The 18,124-nt window shown below is 41.6% G+C and overlaps 1 protein-coding gene across 1 annotated transcript in view; it reads right to left on the bottom strand.

The window, feature by feature from the left end:
* MBOAT1 (membrane bound O-acyltransferase domain containing 1) overlaps positions 1 to 18,124 on the bottom strand; it is a 136,722-nt gene that overhangs the window by 42,674 nt on the left and 75,924 nt on the right. Inside the window, exons 4-6 of the mRNA XM_011998162.1 lie at positions 16,956 to 17,051; positions 3,904 to 3,959; positions 1,443 to 1,497 (exon numbers count right to left, since the gene is read on the bottom strand). Coding sequence (XP_011853552.1) covers positions 1,443 to 1,497; positions 3,904 to 3,959; positions 16,956 to 17,051 — 207 coding nt within the window. The remainder of the gene's footprint in view (positions 1 to 1,442; positions 1,498 to 3,903; positions 3,960 to 16,955; positions 17,052 to 18,124) is intronic.

The raw sequence follows: 18,124 nt of genomic DNA on the forward strand, positions 1-18,124 counted from the left end.
AAAGCAAGATCTGCCAGCATTTGTCCAAACTTTGGACTGTGTACACCGTATAAAAAGATGAGCTCTGCATGTCAGGCTCACTCTGAGAGCTAAAAAGATGTGTATAAGAGACAGTAGCAGGGGTCCCCAACCCCTGAGGCTCAGACTGGTATTGGTCTGTGACCTGTTAGGAACTGGGCCAACAGCAGCAGGTGAGCGGCATGTGAGCAAACGAAGCTTCATCTGTATTTACAGCCTCTCCCCATCGTTCACATTACCTCCTGAGCTCCACTTAATGTCAGATCAGCAGTGGCATTAGATTCTCAGAGGAGTGCGAACCCTATGGTGAACCGTGCCTGCCAGGGATGTAGGCTGCCACTCTTTATGAGAATCTAATGCCTGACGATCTGTCACTGTTCCCCATCACCCCCAGATTGGACCACCTCGTTGCAGGAAACAAGCTCAGGGATCCCGCGGATTCTACATTATGGTGAGTTGTATAACTATTTCATTGTGTATCATAATGTAATAACAATATAAAGTGCACAATAAATGTAAGGCCCTCCTGAAACCATCCCCCCCACCACCACCTGCAACCCTGTGTCAGTGGAAAAACTGCCTTCCACTAAACAGCGGGTCCCAAACAGGTTGGGGACTGCTGCCCTATAGCATTTACACCTCCATTGTGCTTAGGAAAGGGCTGATTCATTAGAATCTTTCAAGAGTGTTCCACTGCTTCCAAGTCCCAATTCCTTAATGCAAGAATGAAGAAGTCAACCTCCTCTACCACCCGGGACCTTCCTCACTTCTTCCAGTTGTCCCTGATTCTGTCTAGCAGGAACCCCCCACCCCTCCACCATGGCTGCACCTGATGTGCTACCCCACATGCCATCTTTATTCTCAGATCAAAGTTATTCCCTCCCCTCCCACTTCTTCTCCAACACTCCCCCTTCCTACTTCACATCAACACTGGCAAAGCCAGCTGTAGCCCTCCTCCTGTATTTAACTCAGCTATACTCACCTCTCCTGCCCTACTTCCTATCTTTTTTCACAGTGGCATTTAATCATACTGACACTGATCATTCACTATTCTTTAGGACCCCCAAGACACACGCCCAATAAGAATACTTCTGGAGTAAACGTAACAACCCCAGGGAAGGAGAGTCTTGCAGATGTACAGTTCTATTTACTCTTTGACCCAACAGATTCTACTTCTGAGACTCTATGCTGTAGTTCTACCCTAACACATTTCAAAATGACCTAATACAAGGTTATTCATCACTTAATCATTTGTAAAAGTCAAAGACCGATAACAATGCACATGTTCATCAATAGCAGATTCATAAAATAAATGATATTAAATCCATAGAACAGAATTAATGTGCAGATATTTTTTAAATGAGGAAAATCTCTAGATACTGATATGCAAAAGGCTCGTTAATATATCATTACACTTCACTTACTTGATAGCAAGTCGATGTTGTTCAGCAGAAAGGTCTTCAGCTCTTCGACCTAATCCTATGAAAAAGAAAAGAATTTAGAAGTAAGATGCTTGAAGTGAATTCGATGACAAATTTTAAAAGGCTCTTATCAAAGTCATTTGAACCAGGTAATCTTTGTTTGCTTCATAAATCATAAAGAGTTCCTGTTTCCATTTTTTTTTTAATGCCCTGGACCAAAAGAGCTACCCATAAGTACATGTGTGAGAAGCAAAGTCTCTGTAGGTTAACATGGAGAGGGAAGGATTCAAAGTTTTCTCCTACTTAATCTGCACAGTATGACATGGACCCAGAGAACCCTCCCCATCTGGGAGTTCCTTGCCACTTTGTATATGTCTTCCCTGATACATCAGAGAGAGCATCTTGCCTTTAACAGGCTGCCACAGCTTACAAACCTCCCTGGTTGCACTAGGTGCAGACACCTACTACCAGCTGAGAGCTTGGTTGTGGGACATAATGGAAAAAGAAACAGGAGACTTTCCTCTTCCAAAAAAAGGGGGGGGGGGAATGTAATCTTGAGTGTGAGAAAATTACAAAGGAATTATCAACGTTTTCTTCTTTTTATCATTTGTTTGTATCAGAAAAACTCCCAACCAAGTCACATCTGTGCTTTCTGTGAAATGTACACATTAACGCAGAGTCAAAGAAACTGAAGTATTATCTTAAAAGCAATATGTCAACTGTAAAACTGTATATTCAGCTAAGGCTGAGTATGGTCACCAACCATGAAGGCAATTCAAAACCATGCCTAAGAGGAGGTAGAGTATTTCTGGAATTTACTTGTTCCTCCCACACACCAGAAAAAAAAAAGAAAAGAAAGAAAAAGGCAAGTAAACATTTTGCTGCATTTAAGGGATGTTCCAGGAAATATGGTAAACTGAGAATGCTTTAAAAAGTAAATTTAGGCAACGAGGCTGCTTAAAAAGAAAAAAGAAGCAGTGCTTTTACATTTTTATAAGATCTCATCAAATAGTAATCTCTGGCAATCCTAGAAATTAAACTGATTTTAGCTATTGATTTCAGTTGCTAATGTCTATAACCACTACCAAGGGGACTTTCCAACTACAAGTAGAGTGACTAACTCACCCTGCTTTGCTCAGGACTCTCTGATTCTGGCACTGAAAGTCACATCTTCTGAAACCTTTTAGTACTGGGCAAACCAGGACGGTTGTTTACCCTAGAAAGACTCCATCCTTGGTATAAAACTACCCGGTTCTCTACAGAATGACTAAATCACCAAGTATGAATGAGGAACACACTAGGTCAAATGAAATTAAATCAGTTCACAAGCTGTAAGGAAAAATAAGGAAACTAGCTGTCAGAGATAAATTTCAACCTGTCAACATATAAAAAAAAATGTTAACAGTCAAAAAGTGCTTGTTAGAGCAGTACAAATCCACAGAATATACTTTTACTAATTGTTCCTGGCCTCTCTAAAAGCCCATATTGAAATCTTCCACCCTGAAATAATCTTCCTCCTTTCTTGGAACCCAGTCTGAACAATGTAAATCACACTTTCTGGCCATTTTTAGGCGGTGCCTGAGTGAAGAAAATGTTCAGCTTTACACAAACAGAAGATTCTTCCTTTTCCCAGCTTTGTTGTTGTTGTCGTTGCTGTTGTTGTTGTTGTTGTTGTTGTTGAGTCTCGCTCTGTCACCCAGGCTGGAGTGCAGTGGCGCAATCTCGGCTCACTGCAATCTCTGCCTCCTGGGTTCAAGTGATTCTCCTGCCTCAGCCTCCTAAGTAGCTGGGATTACATGTGGGTGGCACATGCCACCACGCCCGGCTAATTTTTGTATTTTTAGTAGAGACAGGGTTTCATCACGTTGGTCAGGCTTGTCTCAAACTCCTGACCTCGTGATCCACCCACCTCGGCCTCCCAAAGTGTTGGGATTACAGGCGTGAGCCACCGTGCCTGGCCCTTTTCCCAGCTTTCTATAGGGAATTATCATTAGATAATTTTCCAAGCCAAACAAACAAACGAAAACAAAAACAAAAACAAAAACAACCTAGCATTTTAAAATGATTAACCAGCCAATACTATTTAATCTTTCATTAGCTTGCGAGCTTCTCAGAGATTAAACCAAAGGGAAAAGGATGTCACTTCTTTTCAACAGATTTGAAAACAAAGGGCAGAGAGTATCACAAATTAACTTAAATTTAAAACATTGTAAGGATAGACAGAAAACACAGAGTTCTCAGTACAAATACGTCAGCAAATCCAGACTGCCGATTCTGCAGGAAAATGGTGAATCATGGCTGGAAAAGTGAAAGGCTATGATTGATGAGGCCTGGAAATTTTGAACAAGATAAAGCAAGATCTGCCAGCATTTGTCCAAACTTTGGACTGTGTACACCGTATAAAAAGATGAGCTCTGCATGTCAGGCTCACTCTGAGAGCTAAAAGGAGGGTTGCTATTCTCACCATCATGAACTTGAAATGCCAAGGTTGTGATCTTCTGAGTGACAATCATCAGAGGCCTGGAAGGAAGATAGAAAATAATTAAGATTGGCAAGAAGGCCATTGATGTGCTCCCACCCAAATCTCATCTTGAATTGTAGTTCCCATAATTCCCACGTGTCGTGGGAGGGGCCCAGTGGGAGGTCATTGAATGATGGGAGCAGTTACCTCCATGCTGTTCTCGTGATACTGAGTTCTCACAAGACCTGATGGTTTTATAAGGGGCTTCCCCTTCTCCCTTCACTCTGCAGTTCTCCTTGCTGCCGCCATGTGAAAAAAGCCATGTTTGCGTCTCCTTCCGCCATGATTGTTAAGTTTCCTGAGCCTCCCCAGCTTTAAACCTCTTTCTTTATAAATTACCCAGTCTTGGGTATGTCTTATTAGCAGCGTGAGACCGGACTAATACAGCCATTGGAAAGAAACTTTTATTCTATTTCTCTGGATGGTGGTTTTTTCCATCTCGAAGTTTATTAAATAAAATACAAAAATAATGAATTTGAAATAAACCATTTTTATTTCCCTTCGAAATCACTTTACATAGGTAGATATAACAACAGTGAATAACAAGCTCACATTAGACACTCTTGTGTCGTTACTTGGTGTGGCCCCTGGACCAGCACCATCAGCATGCCCAGGAGTTGGCTGGAAATGCGAACTCCATTCCAGACCTAGAAAATGAGAATCTGATTTTTTTTTTAAACTCTGTTGCCCAGCAGGGAGTGCAGTGGCATAAACATGGCTCACTGTGGCCTCAACCTCCTGGGCTCAAGCAATCCTCCCACCTCAGCCTCCCAAATAGTTGGGATTACAGTTATGTACCATCGCACCCGGCTAATTTTTGTAATTTTTTGTAGAGACTGGGTCTTACTGTGTTGCCCTGTCTGGTCTCGAACACGAGCTCAAGGGATCTTCCCACATGAGCCTCCGAAAGTGCTGGGATTACAGGTGTGGGCAAACAATGCCCACCTGAGAATCTGCATTTTAACAAGATTGCCAGGGAATTCACTCACTAAAATGTGAGAAGAGCCTGTTTGGAAGATACCTAATCCAGTGCTCTGATGCCACCTGGATAGACAGATACACAGGCTCCTTCATCTAAAAGTGTTCTACTATGCTTTGTTCTATAAAAGGCAATTCTTCCATACACATGAAGTAGAAGACACATTTGTAAAATGCAACTGCCTGTAAATAAACCATTTATTGGCCAACAATAACACTAACTTTAATTTGGAAAAAGCCATCAAATAAAAACTTGCCTGAGAAGTGGCATCTATGTCAACAAGGCTGCCAAGATATCTTAATGAGGGGAAGAAGAGTCTTTTTTTAACAAATAGTATTGGCACAATGAGACGTACACAGGAAAGAACACAAAAATCAATTCAAAATGTATCAAAGACCTAGATCTAAGAGCTAAAACAAGAGAACCCTTAGAAGAAAACATAAGTATAAATCTTTGCGACCTCAGGTTAGGCACTGGTTTCCAAAAGCACAAACAATAAAAGAAAAAAATAGATTAAATGAATATCATTAGAATTTAAATATTTGTGCTTCAAAGGACACATACCACCCAAGAAAGTGAAAAGATGTTTCACGGAATGCAAGAAAATGTTTGCAAACCATGTATCTGATAAGGGACTTTACTAGACTATATAAAAAAAACTCTTACAACTCAATAATACAAACCACTTTTAGGCCACATCTGATGTTGTCAATGACACTCATCCACTTCTCTGTGAGTCTATTTTCTTATCTCATTACTCTCATCCTAATTCCCATTCTCCATCTCTTGAAAATAATGAAGATATATTGTAAACTATAAATATATGTAAATAAGATAAACTATTTTAAAGAAAGTACCAACAAATACCCTTTGAAATCTTACCACTATTACCCAAATTTATATCTTATCTGCAATATCTTTATGTCTTAAAGCCCAATGGCCAGTGCTGATTATTTGAAACAAAATTGCTAATGTTGTACACGAGGCTGAGAGAGAGAAAGAGAGCTTGGCTGTGAAAGAAGAGAAGGAAGGTCATCTTCTCCACCAGATCTGGTGAGGCAGGTATAGCAAGATGTACTCACAGATGACAGCCACTTACACCATGCTCTTTTACATTGAAAACAAAATTGCTCTCGCAGAAGCATGAGGTTTTGGTCCTAGTAATAAGGGCTACATTAAAGCTTTTTTAGACTAGACTGTAGCTCACCCTCCTGACAACAAGACTTCTGACCCATAACACATAACAGATGACAAGGGCTATTTTTCTTGAAAGAGATTCACTCTAAGCATCACATTCAAGGTGGTTTCCAAACACAGCCTTCAAAGCACAAGAGTTTTCTTTCCAAAGCCTTTTTGTCTTATTTTGCTCTGTCTGAATGACAAAAAAAAAAACCAACCTCCAGGACCCAGCCTTCCTTAAAAAAGCCCAATGTGCCAACCATGCTATTTGCAAACCAAGTAAGTTCCTATGTTCAACTGATAAAGAGATAAGATATGTCATTGTATTAGCCTACCTTTCTGTCTCTGTAGAAAGAGAACATTTGTTTTCCTCTGTATTGGGTTAGACCTAATGTATTCCATGATTGGGTGGTACACGTTAAGCAAAACATTTAGTAGCCTGATATTCACATGTGCTGTGGCCATGAGAATGCACCTCTCAGATCTGGTTCTGTGCGAGTGAGCTGGCCCCATTGCTGCGATTTTACCCATGATCACACTGAGGCCATGCCTCCCTCGGGCTGCTCCCAGCTCTGACTGAGTGCAGCAGGGATACTTAGGCAGGCCCCTCCCTACAAACTGTGATTCTCATCTGTCCAGGAATTTTATCTCACTCAAGGACTCTCTACTAAATTTGCCAAAACTGTCTTAGAACTGCACTCCAATCCAGGACCTCTCTTCCTTCCTTCCCTTTTTCCTTCTCAGGCGTCAAACCTGCATTTCAATCTGTTGGCTACTCCAGCCTCATCCATTTCCCTCTCCAATTTCCCTAGCAGGCATTTCACCAAACAAATCTCTTATATGCCTGTTTCCAGCTTGGCATCTGCTTTTCAGAGAACCCAGACTAATGCAGTACATAATACTGAATAGCTAGAGCAAAGTCAATAAATACTAATTATTCAATATAAAATCTGTACCATTGGGTCTATGTAAAAGCCATACTGTCATTCCTCAGAAAAGATGTTTTTATAGAAAAAAAATTAGAAGCTATGGGTCAAATGTTGTCACACATCATCTAGACCATACTTTCAACAATATATTGCTTCCATTTTAGATAGCTAAAGAAGTTAATTTAAATATTTAAATTTAACAATCTAAATAAAAAGAAATAACTCACATACTCACATGACAGTGAGTTTATAAAACATGATGAACTAGTAACTTGTAAAAATGCTGATCTAAAAGCAACTAAAAGGAAAAAGAGTTTAGAATCTTCCTACATGCTTACTTTTGTGCAGTGCAAGGAAAAGCACCATACTGTCTTTCTCAAAACAAGTTCTCTCTGAACACTTTTTAATTTGATGAATTTATTTAAACTTATAGAGAGATCTGATATGAAAATTTACTTTGCCCAAGTTACTAAGACTCGAGAATCAAATCCTTAGAGTTACTGACTTAAGATAAAACTTAAGTCGTCTATGTCATACTTCAATCAAATCATAAAACAATCCAGAACACATTTATTGATTTATTATTGGAATTCATGTTCCTTTTTTTTTTTGCAAGAAAATACAAAACTCAGTACAGAAGAACATACTAAAAGCACAGGAAGGACAAAAAAAGGAGGAGATCCATAAATGGCTCCTTGATGCAGCCCAACAATTTCCTTAGGATTATGAGGCCTCCGAACTTGAGCTTCCCTCAGATTTTCACTTCTCCAACTTCGGCTTTAAACACACTTGTCAATTATAGGATCCAAGGAAACCATCTGACCAGCCTGGAGTTGGACAGACTCCAGCATGGATGAAGTAAGGCTATTTTTCTTTTGTCCTATTAATTATTTTCATTATTTAAAAAAGCCAAAGAAAAATCTTATGTTTCTTCTCGAAACTAAGATAATTAGTCAAGACTAGAAAATGAAATATAATAGAATAGGAAAAATTAAGAGAAAACAAGTAGCTGAAGATATGTTTGAAGTAAGAAGGAAGCTAGAACAATGCCAGCGCCCCCCATTATTGCCTTCTGATACAGACTCCAGGCAATTCACCAGAGGTAGTACCCATTCATTCATTCCCAACATCAACTTCTAACCAAAAATAACTTATCTTTAAAACATTAAACAAAATCTTAGATTTGAGCAATATTTCAACAAAACCTACCTATTTTACCTTAATCTTTGGACCTAAAGTGGTAGAGTTCTGATGTCCCAGTAAAGGTAGGATGGGACAATGAGATAACCCAGCCATTGGTTACTGGTGTCGGAAGAGCCAACCAATCACACATCTGGCTGGCCAGCATCAAGATGAACTGACATTCAAGACTCTGATATTGTCCTAACAGGTAATTTTAGAACCAAAAGGCTCTACTTCATATCTTTATTACTTCCTTTGCTTATAATAAAAATCCACTTGTGGTACTTAGTAGAAAAGCAGGAAGTCAGGCAAGCAAGAAGTTTGGCAGGGGAAGAGAATACAAGTTCAACAAACTTCCATTCAACAGCAACCTAGACCACTACTGCCATCTTGCACAACTCCAGTGGGTGCCAAGATACAATGTGACTTGTACAACCTGTAGCTCAAACCCAGTAGCAAGGGACAGAGAAAGCTCAAGCAGCATTTCTTCACCTCCCTATTGCTTCTGCCTCTCCTATACCCTCCCCACACTCCCTGAATGACTGCAGAGGAGGAGGACGATATTACAGCTTCAGTGAAATGCTCCCAATTCCTGTCAATTATGCCAGCATGAAGGGAGAAAATAAGCGACTCTAGAAGTTGCAGCAAAGGAAGTACATAGTTCTACCGGGCTCCCTAGGGATGCAAATAAAGGCAGAGATCACTCCTCTGGACTCATTTCAGAGTTCACTGGTATCTATTCAGAACCATCCAGGGGTCAACTAGAGTAGGAAAGCTTTTACTCTTTTAATTTCTTCAAAAATTTAACTTCTATATTTTGGCACTCAACAGCAAAATCACCAATTCTCTATTTGAGCAAGAACCCATCGAATATACTTGGTATAACTTACGTCTGCAGAACTGAATTCCAAGTAACTGCACTAGTTATTGAAAAGCTGGCAGCAGCATGAAAAAGAAACCTGAAATAAACAAATCTTGAAATCTCTTTGCAAATATCCTCTTTTTTCCTTATTATAGAACCCAATTATTTGAACTTACTGGCCTGGTCAGATGGAGTGACCAAGATGTCACAAACCAACAGAGGAAAACATTGTGCATGAAACAACAGGACAAATGATCTTCATCACTAGCAAGAGGTACAGGCAAGTAATATTTCTATTACACCCGGTTAAGGCAACAAGGAACACAAATGGCAGTTGTTCCAATTCTGTTAGCTTCAGTGTACCATAACCTTTTAACATGCATGCAAATATATTTAAATAAAATTCCAGGATTTTCTCTCATTATTATAGTAATATAAAACAGTAGAATGAGTATCAAAATCACCAATACTGTTTTTGCATTTTCAATATTTCCTTTCACTCTTTTTCTATATAGGTCCACATTGAAAAGAAAAATGCAATCTTGGGACATGTATTTGTCTTGCGGTTTTTATAGTCTTTGAAAATATCATTTTCAAAGGAGGCATATTAGCACCATAATTTAATCATTCACCTCTTTTAGACCATTTAGGATGTTTCTGGTTTATCACCATTATTGACAACAGCTGAACATCTTTATGAACAAATTTTGATTTCCTTATGGTAATTTAACTCCTAGGAATTTATCCTATCATAGGACATGAACTTAAAAAAAAAAAAAATCTTGCTTGAAATGGATGGTGAAACTGCCTTCCAGAAGAGTTATTTATGGCAGTTTACACTCCCCCTAGCAGTACATAAGAGTTCTCATCTCACAGTGTTTGCAATAACACGTGGGCAAATCAACCTGCCACCGTGATGGGAGAGCAATTATCTGCCTGAATCTGGCCTACCATGGCAAAAGGAAATAAGAGTTCTTGCTGGGGCCCTCCAAAGAAAACTCGATTTGCACCCTTCTGTGAGCAAAAAGGAAGAATCAGTTTGCTCTCACACACCTAAAAGGAACCAAGTACCAGCCGTATTACAAGCAATCATTGAGCTTCCCCCAGGAGAAGAGGAAATACTCTAGTGCTTTTAACAGCCCACATTCACAGAGAAAACATATAGGACATTCACCACCACATGTATTGATATGAATTGTATCAGCAGCACCAATAAAAGTGTGTCTTGTTTGTTTCTCTTACCATTAATTCCAGTCCAGTCCATGAAAACTTGATTACTCTTAGAATGATAAATACAATTTCAAGTCCCAGAATAACCTAAAGTACAAGTTTATGTGTTCTCCAAAATTACACACACACACACACATATATACACATGTTGTTTGACACAAACACTAACCTCATCTGATCCCATTCAATTCCTATCTGTGCTCTTATTCTGAAGGCATAATAAAGTATGCTAAATATTTAGATTTGCATGCATGCTCAAAAGAGAATGGCTATACATCAGGCTGCTTTAAAACACCAGGTTCAACTTCAAAATACTACTTTATCTCTTGACAAAATCCTAAACAAGATATTTCAACTGCAATAGTAGAGTTAAATCAATTCCATTCTGATGAACTTGTGGTTTGCTTGCATGCCTGTAATGAGAATAAACACTGGTAAAGAACCTCTCTAATTGGCAATTTGTGATTTAAAACATTTTGTCGATTTCAGGTTGGTATGTACTCTCCATGGGTGTTAACTGACATTACCCAGGAAGAGGGATTTATGGTAGTGAGGCAGTGTGCCTTTATGGTGGTAGGGAAAAATAATGCTGCTTAATAATGATAAAAAGAAAAAAAGACAACATACCCTTCGAGAACTAGATAGTAGGGCCACTCAGTAATTAGAGAACTGAATCACGTGCAATTTTCAAGCAGATTTTTATTCTGTATTATTTCCCTAACAACAGTGTCCTTTCTAGTTCAAACATTTTATAGTTTTGTGGGTAACATCAGAGATTTCTTAACACAAGGAGATCCAAAAAATGCCAGAGAATAAACAACTCTCGAGGACATTTATCAAGACTACGTGGCTGAAAGCGAGGTTGACAGGAACTGATTTCCATCCTCCTCTGGTGTCAGACCCCCAAATCCACGACATTCAGAAACACGTGACTGTTTTCCACAAATGCCCTTTATTTTTTCCCTTTGGTAACTTCAGAACTCTGATTACACCCAAAATGATGTAGAAATTATTCAAGAGTTTATGGTTTTAATAAAACAAATGGAGATGTGACAAGAACAGCCAGAGATGCAGACGGTAGAGGCATCCTTATCCCGTATGATCAGGATCAGGGGACGGTTGTTAATTCATCAAAAGGTGGGGATCATAAAACAATGCGCATGAGCTTCCTAGGGCGGCTGTGAGAAATTACAAGCTGGGTGGCTTACAACCACAGAAATGCTTTCTCTCACAGTTCTTGAGGTTAAAAGTCCAAAATCAAGAGATCTGCAGGACTGGTTCCTTCTGGAGGCGCTGAGAGAGAATTTGCTCCGTTCTCCTTCCTCGCTTCCGGTGGCTGACGGCGACCCTTGGGCCCCCGGGCTTGCGGCTGCAGTACTCCAGTGTCGGCCTCCGTCTTCACACGGCCGTCTTCCCTCTATGCATGTCTGTGAGTCTGTCCCTCATGGCTTTCTTACACAGTCATACTGGATCTAGGGCCCACTCTAATCCAGTGTGCCCTCATCTGTTTGTTTTGTTGTTTGTTTGTTTGTTTGTTTGTTTGTTTTGAGACCAGGTCTCACCCCGTCGCCCAGGCTGGAGTGCAGTGACCTGGTCTCGGCTCCCTACAACTTCCATCTCATGGGTTCAAGTGATTCCCCTGCCTCAGCCTCCCAAGTAGCTGTGGGACTACAGGTGTGCGCCACCACACCCCGCTAATTTTTGTATTTTTTTGCAGAGATGGGGTTTCACCATGTTGGCCAGGCTGGTGTCAATCTCCCAGTCTCCCAAAGTCCCAAAGTGCTGAGATGACAACTGTGAGCCACGGTGCCCTGCCCAATGTAACCTCATCTTATCTTAACTAATTGCATCTGCAAAGACTATTTCCAAAAAGGACATATTCTGAGGTGCTAGGTGGACATGAATTTTGGGAGGATACTATTCAACCCAGTACACAATGATACACTCATATTTTAACCTTCTTTTTTTTTTTCTTTTCTAAGACAGGGTCTTGCTCTATTGCCCAGGTGGAGTACAGTGGCATTATCACAGCTCACTGCAGCCTTGACCTCCTGGGCTCAAGCAATCCTTCTACCTCAGCCTCCTGAATAGCCAGCACTACAGGTACACACCACCACACCCAGCTGAGTATTTAATTTTTCTGTAGAGATGGGGTCTCACTATGTTGCCCAGGCTGGTCTCAAACTCCTGGACTCAAGTGATCCTCCCACCTCAGCCTACCAAAATGCTGAGATTACAAGCATGAGCCACCGTGCCCAGCCTTAACTTTCTATACAAACTTAAAATATGTAACTAGACATTCATTCTGCAGTCTTTGCTCGCTTCTGTCTCCTATCACCGGGCCTGGTGATAGGACACCAGGGTTCCCCAGTCACTGCCTCCTGAATAATGAACTAAGGAGCTTTCGACACAGGACCGAAGTGTTTCCTTGGAGTGCAGAGCTGCTGAAGGATGGCATCTCTCTCACACAAACCCCAGCCACTACCTCCAGAGTCATTCCCTCTAGCACAGACTGAGAAGGTAAAAGAAAGTAAAGATGCTTGCAAAAGCCATCTGAGTGAAGAATCCTTCATGTTTATACTTCCTTCTCCCAACCCCCAATCCTTTCAGCATTCTCACTCACATTTAATTCAATGGCAATTATTTTTAATAGACTAAACTTATTTTGGTGGCTCTCCAAGAGACCCAACCTAGATTTAGAGAAACTATTCTCTCTCCTTTCACGTTCATATATAATCAGCTTACATGTAAGTTGTGATGGTCAATTTTGTGTGTCAACTTGACTGGCCTCAGGGATGCTCAGATAGCTGGTAGAACATTGTTTCTTGGTGTGTCTATGAGGGTTTGCAAAAGAGATTAGCATTTGAATCCATGGACTGAGCAAGGAAGATCCACCCGTGTCAGTGTGGAAGACCATCATCCAATCCTTAGAGGGCAGGAACAGAAAGGCGAAAGGAAGGACTCATTCTCTTTCTCCTTGAGCTGAGACATCATCTTCTCCTGTCCTCAGGTATCGGAGCTCCTGGTTTGCAGGCCTTTGGACTCTGGGACTTACACCGCTAGTTCTCAGGCCTTCAGCCTCAGACTGAAACATACCACCAGCTTTTCTGGATCTCTAGCTCACAGATGGCAGATGGTGGGACTTCTTGGCCTCCATAATCACGTAAGCCAATTCCCATAATAAATCCCCTCACATAAAAATCCTATTGGTTCTGTGTCTCTAGAGAATCCTGATACTGATACATACATACAACGGCAATAAACAAGTTTGGGAATAAACACATAAAACACTAGCTAAGTGTATGACACAATGGATGAGGGCCACCAGCTACAAACACTCTGTGCACCAGGGACAAGATATGACTGACAGGCAATAGTAGCACCAACCCTTCAGAGCCAGGCAAGAGACCTCCTGCTACCTGAGATCCAAATGCATGACTCTGGGGTGCAGGGAGCCAGGGGGAGGGAGGGGATGAGGACCAGGGAAGCTTTTTAAGGAAAGTGATATTTGAGTTGAGTTTCTAAAAATAAAGTAAGAGATTTCCAGGTTGACAAAGATAGGAAGGGCTTTCTATCAGGGGAATGAGCAAGGCACAGGCACAGAGGCAGGAACTAACCCAGCGTGTGTGCAGACCACAAACTCCTCTGCATTGTACAGTGGGAGCAGATGGCAGGAGATGAAGAGTTAGCAGGTCCAGAGCATCATCAGCTTTATATTTTAGAACCTCATTCTCATTTTTTCTTTTCTTTTCTTTTCTTTTTTTTTTTTTTTTTTTTTTTTGGACACAGTGTCTTGCTCTGTTACCCAGGCTAGAGTGCAGTGAGCACAAACATAGCTCATTGCAGCCTCAATCTCTTGGGTTCAAGAGATTTTCCCACCTCTACTTCCTGAGTAGCCGGGACTACAGGCACGTACCACCACACCCAGCTAATTTGTTTTTTTGTTTTTTTGTTTTAATTTTTAGTAGAGATGTGGTCTCATTATGTTGCCCAGGCTGGTCTCAAACTCCTGAGCTCAAATGGTCCTCCTCCTCCTCTTGCTACCTTGGCATCTCAAAGTGCTGAGATGATAGGTGTGAGCCACTGTGCCTGGTCTAGAATCTCATTCTGATGAGTGTAGAGAGCAAAGACTGGAGAAGGACAGAAGGAAGGACAGCCAGTCAGGAAGGTGTTGCAGGCTTGGGGTGGTCCAGGGTGGTGGCAGTGGGCATGAAGGGCAGTGGGCGGATTCTAGTGATAGACAGGCTGTCGCACTGAGAAGACCTGGTGACACAAGGACGCAGGTGGTAAAGGAAAGGCTCTCTCGTACCTCCACAGGCACCTGTCTTGCATTTCTGTGCTCTTGCAAAGCCCTCCCTTCTGCCTGGAATATCCTTCCTCCTGCCTAGAATACACAGTGTCTCTGGAACCTGGCATTTACCTAACATATTGGGCACTCAAAAGTTGTCGCAGAAATGAATAGATGCTTCCTGCCTTAAAAAGAGAAGAAGATATATATGAGCCATAGGTATTAATGTCATTTCAGCCAGTCAGCGATTTTTATTTAATATCCCAACCAATATGGATGTTTAATAATGAGTCTCCTGGAAACCTTAAAGAAAAGAATAGTAAATACTAGAGTATTTAAAGCATTCATTTCTTGACCACCTATTAAGTGTCAAGAACTTTTCTAACTATAGAGGGGCTCTGGGGTGAAACCAAAAAAGTGGTTTGTTGATGGAATGCTATGGAGAGCTGCAATCCCCGTTCAGAGATTCCTTTTGCTACTACACCTGCCTGGCTATTTTGTTATCATTGTTGTCCCCATGTTTTCTGTATTTTACTAGCAAGGCATGTTGGGCTTTTTATTTCTTTTGTTTTTTGTTTTTTTAAGACAGGGTCTCGCTCTGCCACCCAGGCTGGAGTGCAGGGGCGTGATCTCAGCTCGCTATAACCTCCACCTCCCAGGTTAAAGTGATTCTCGTGCCTCAGCCTCCTGAGCAGCTGAGAGGAGGTGCCTGCCACGACACCCAGCTAATTTTTCTATTTTTAGTAGAGACAGGGTTTCACCACGTTGGTCAGGCTGGTCTCAAACTCCTGATCACCTCAAGTGATCCACCCACCTCAGCCTCCCAAAGTGCTTGAATTACAGGCATGAGCCACCACGCCCGGCCTGCATATTGTTAAAAAAACAAAGTCTGTGAATTTCTTTCTGAAAGACTGAGAAAGCATACTCCACAATGTGGGGGAGAAGGCATACCACTGGAAGAAAAACAGGTAAAATCCCAGAGGCCTGAGGGTAAGAAGAACTTATGCATGCAAAACCAGTCTGAGACCAAACCATGGTCATAAAGATTTAAATGCAACAATCTCTGTCCCAAAACAACACTCTTTGCCTTCCTGAGCCCTTTCAAGGTGGGATAGTTGAGTTGCACAACTTGCAAAGTTAATGAGCCATAAGCACTCACTCCCTCATTTCACTGCCTGGTCGCCAACAACTCACTGACGGAGGTACAGTCCAACCTGAGTGGGGAGCTTGGGTTCTCCCTGTCCTCAGGCTGCCTGCAGAGAACACAACCAAACTCCCAGGAAGTAATGTGGACAACAGATCACGCATCACCAGGAACAGCTCTGCTGTAATGTTCATTCCTCAAGATTCACAAACAGTTGTTCCTGAACTAACCTCAACAGGGCACAGACTTCTCAGTGTTCTATCCACAGTCTTTACCATGTGACCAGTCGGAATGGGGTGGCCCAGCAGATTAAGGCCATGGTGATAGACAAAATGTTTACAAATTATCCTTCTAGTTGCTGAAGGTCAAGGAGGCCTGGGGGCCGGGGCAAGGGCAGCCAGGAACACTCAAAGCGGTCAGGGTAGTAGGTATTTATCAGCTGGTATGAAAGAATTTCTATATTAACTAGTGAGAGATGAAAACCCTAACACAGGGATAGAAAACCAAATACTGCATGTTCTCACTTCTAAATGATGAGAATATGTGGATACATAGAAAAAACCACAGACACTGGAGCCTCTCAGGAGGTGGAGGATTGGAGGAAGAAGAGGATCAGGAAGAATAACCAGTGAGTACTAGGCTTAATACCTGGGTGATGACATAATCTATACAACAAACCACCATGACACAGGTTTGCCTATGTAACAAACCTGCACATGTACCCCTGAATTTAAAAAAAGGAGTTTAAAAAAAGAAAGAGATGCAAACCACCCTTGAGTTCAGAACCTCAGAATAGGGGTTGATAAACTTTTTCTGTAAAGAACCAAATGGTAAATATCCTAGGCTTTGCAGGTCACGTGGTTTTTCACAACTACTCATCTCTGCCACTGTAGTGTAAAAGCAGTCATAGACAATACATAGATGAGTAAGTGCCTGGTTGTGTTCCACTGTAACTGTAAAAGACAGGCAGCAGGACAGATATGGCCCACAGGCTGTAGTTTGTGATTCCTGTCTTACAGCATAGCAGAGCTAATAGTCCTACCAATCAATCAAGTCTCAAGCCTCAATCTCATTAGTAGTATCTTACCAACTGATCTAACCAAGCACCAATGATTCTTTTGTGCATGCTTGATGTTTACAGACCCCAAGAGACCAAGTCAAAATCAGCAGTCAAACCCCTCTCCCTAAAGTAAGATACTCACCCAGAAAAATCCGTAGTGAGAATTCCATAGTGGAAGATGTATATTCGGCTGATGTGGCATATTGTAAGATATCCCATGGCTACAAAAAAGGAATATCTGGAAGCAAAAACATAGATGATCAGGTTATCATACATAGTAATAACGCAGTTAATGTTCCCCTCTTCCTCTCTTTCACACTCCACGTGCAATTGGTCTCAATGTCCTATCTGGTCCAGCGACATCCCAGTCCAGCTTTCCACCCACTACTCTAGCTGAGCCCTTCATCTCTTCTCACCTGGACCACTACAGTGGCTGTCAGCCTTAGCTGCATAATGGAATGGAGCTTTGCAAACCACAGATCCCTGGGACCTGCTCCCAGCTCTTCCTGTTTAATTCCTGCCACACCTGGCAGGTGTAATGGAAGTGCACAGCCAGGGCTGGGAATCACTACCTGTAAGGTCTCACACTCAAGATTCTCCTCTTCACAGCCCTCACGTTTACATGATGATTTTTGTAAAGTACAAATCATCGCCATACTGCTGGCCACATCCTCTTTAAACACTTTATTCTCTTGGCTTCCATTCTCCTGTTTTCTTCCCACCTCTCTGGTTAATTCCTCCAAGGCTCCTTGCTCAGCTTTCCTTCCTCCACCTACCCCTCAAGTGTTGGCATTTCCAAGCTCAACTTGGGACCCTACCCATCCATGCCTCAGGCTTCAATTACCACCTGCTCATGAGCGCCCCCTGGCTTCCTTCAGAGATATGTTCCTGACCACCTTATAGTGTACACTAGCAATATACACACAAGCCACACAAACACACACATCTACATATAAGTATTGTCAAATGTGTAATTATAAATATAGGTGATAAGCTGTGCAATGAATGTTCATGTCTCCCCAGAATTCCTATGTTTAAATCCTAACCCTCAACATTAGGAGGTGGGTCCTTTGGGAGGTGACTAGGTTATGAGGGCAAAGCCTTCATAAATGGGATTAGCCCTCTTACAAAAGAGACCCCTGAGAGCGCTCACTCTTTGAGCTATGTGAGGATACAAGAAGACGGCAGTCTGTAACCCAGAAGAGAGTCCTCACCAGAACACGCTGGAACCCTGAACTCAGATTTCCAGCCTCCAGAACTGAGAACTATTAATACATTTCTGTTGTTTATAAGCCACCCACTCTACATACA

Source organism: Mandrillus leucophaeus, unplaced genomic scaffold, assembly GCF_000951045.1.
Source record: "Mandrillus leucophaeus isolate KB7577 unplaced genomic scaffold, Mleu.le_1.0 Scaffold56, whole genome shotgun sequence".
Classification (NCBI taxonomy): Eukaryota; Metazoa; Chordata; class Mammalia; order Primates; family Cercopithecidae; genus Mandrillus; species Mandrillus leucophaeus.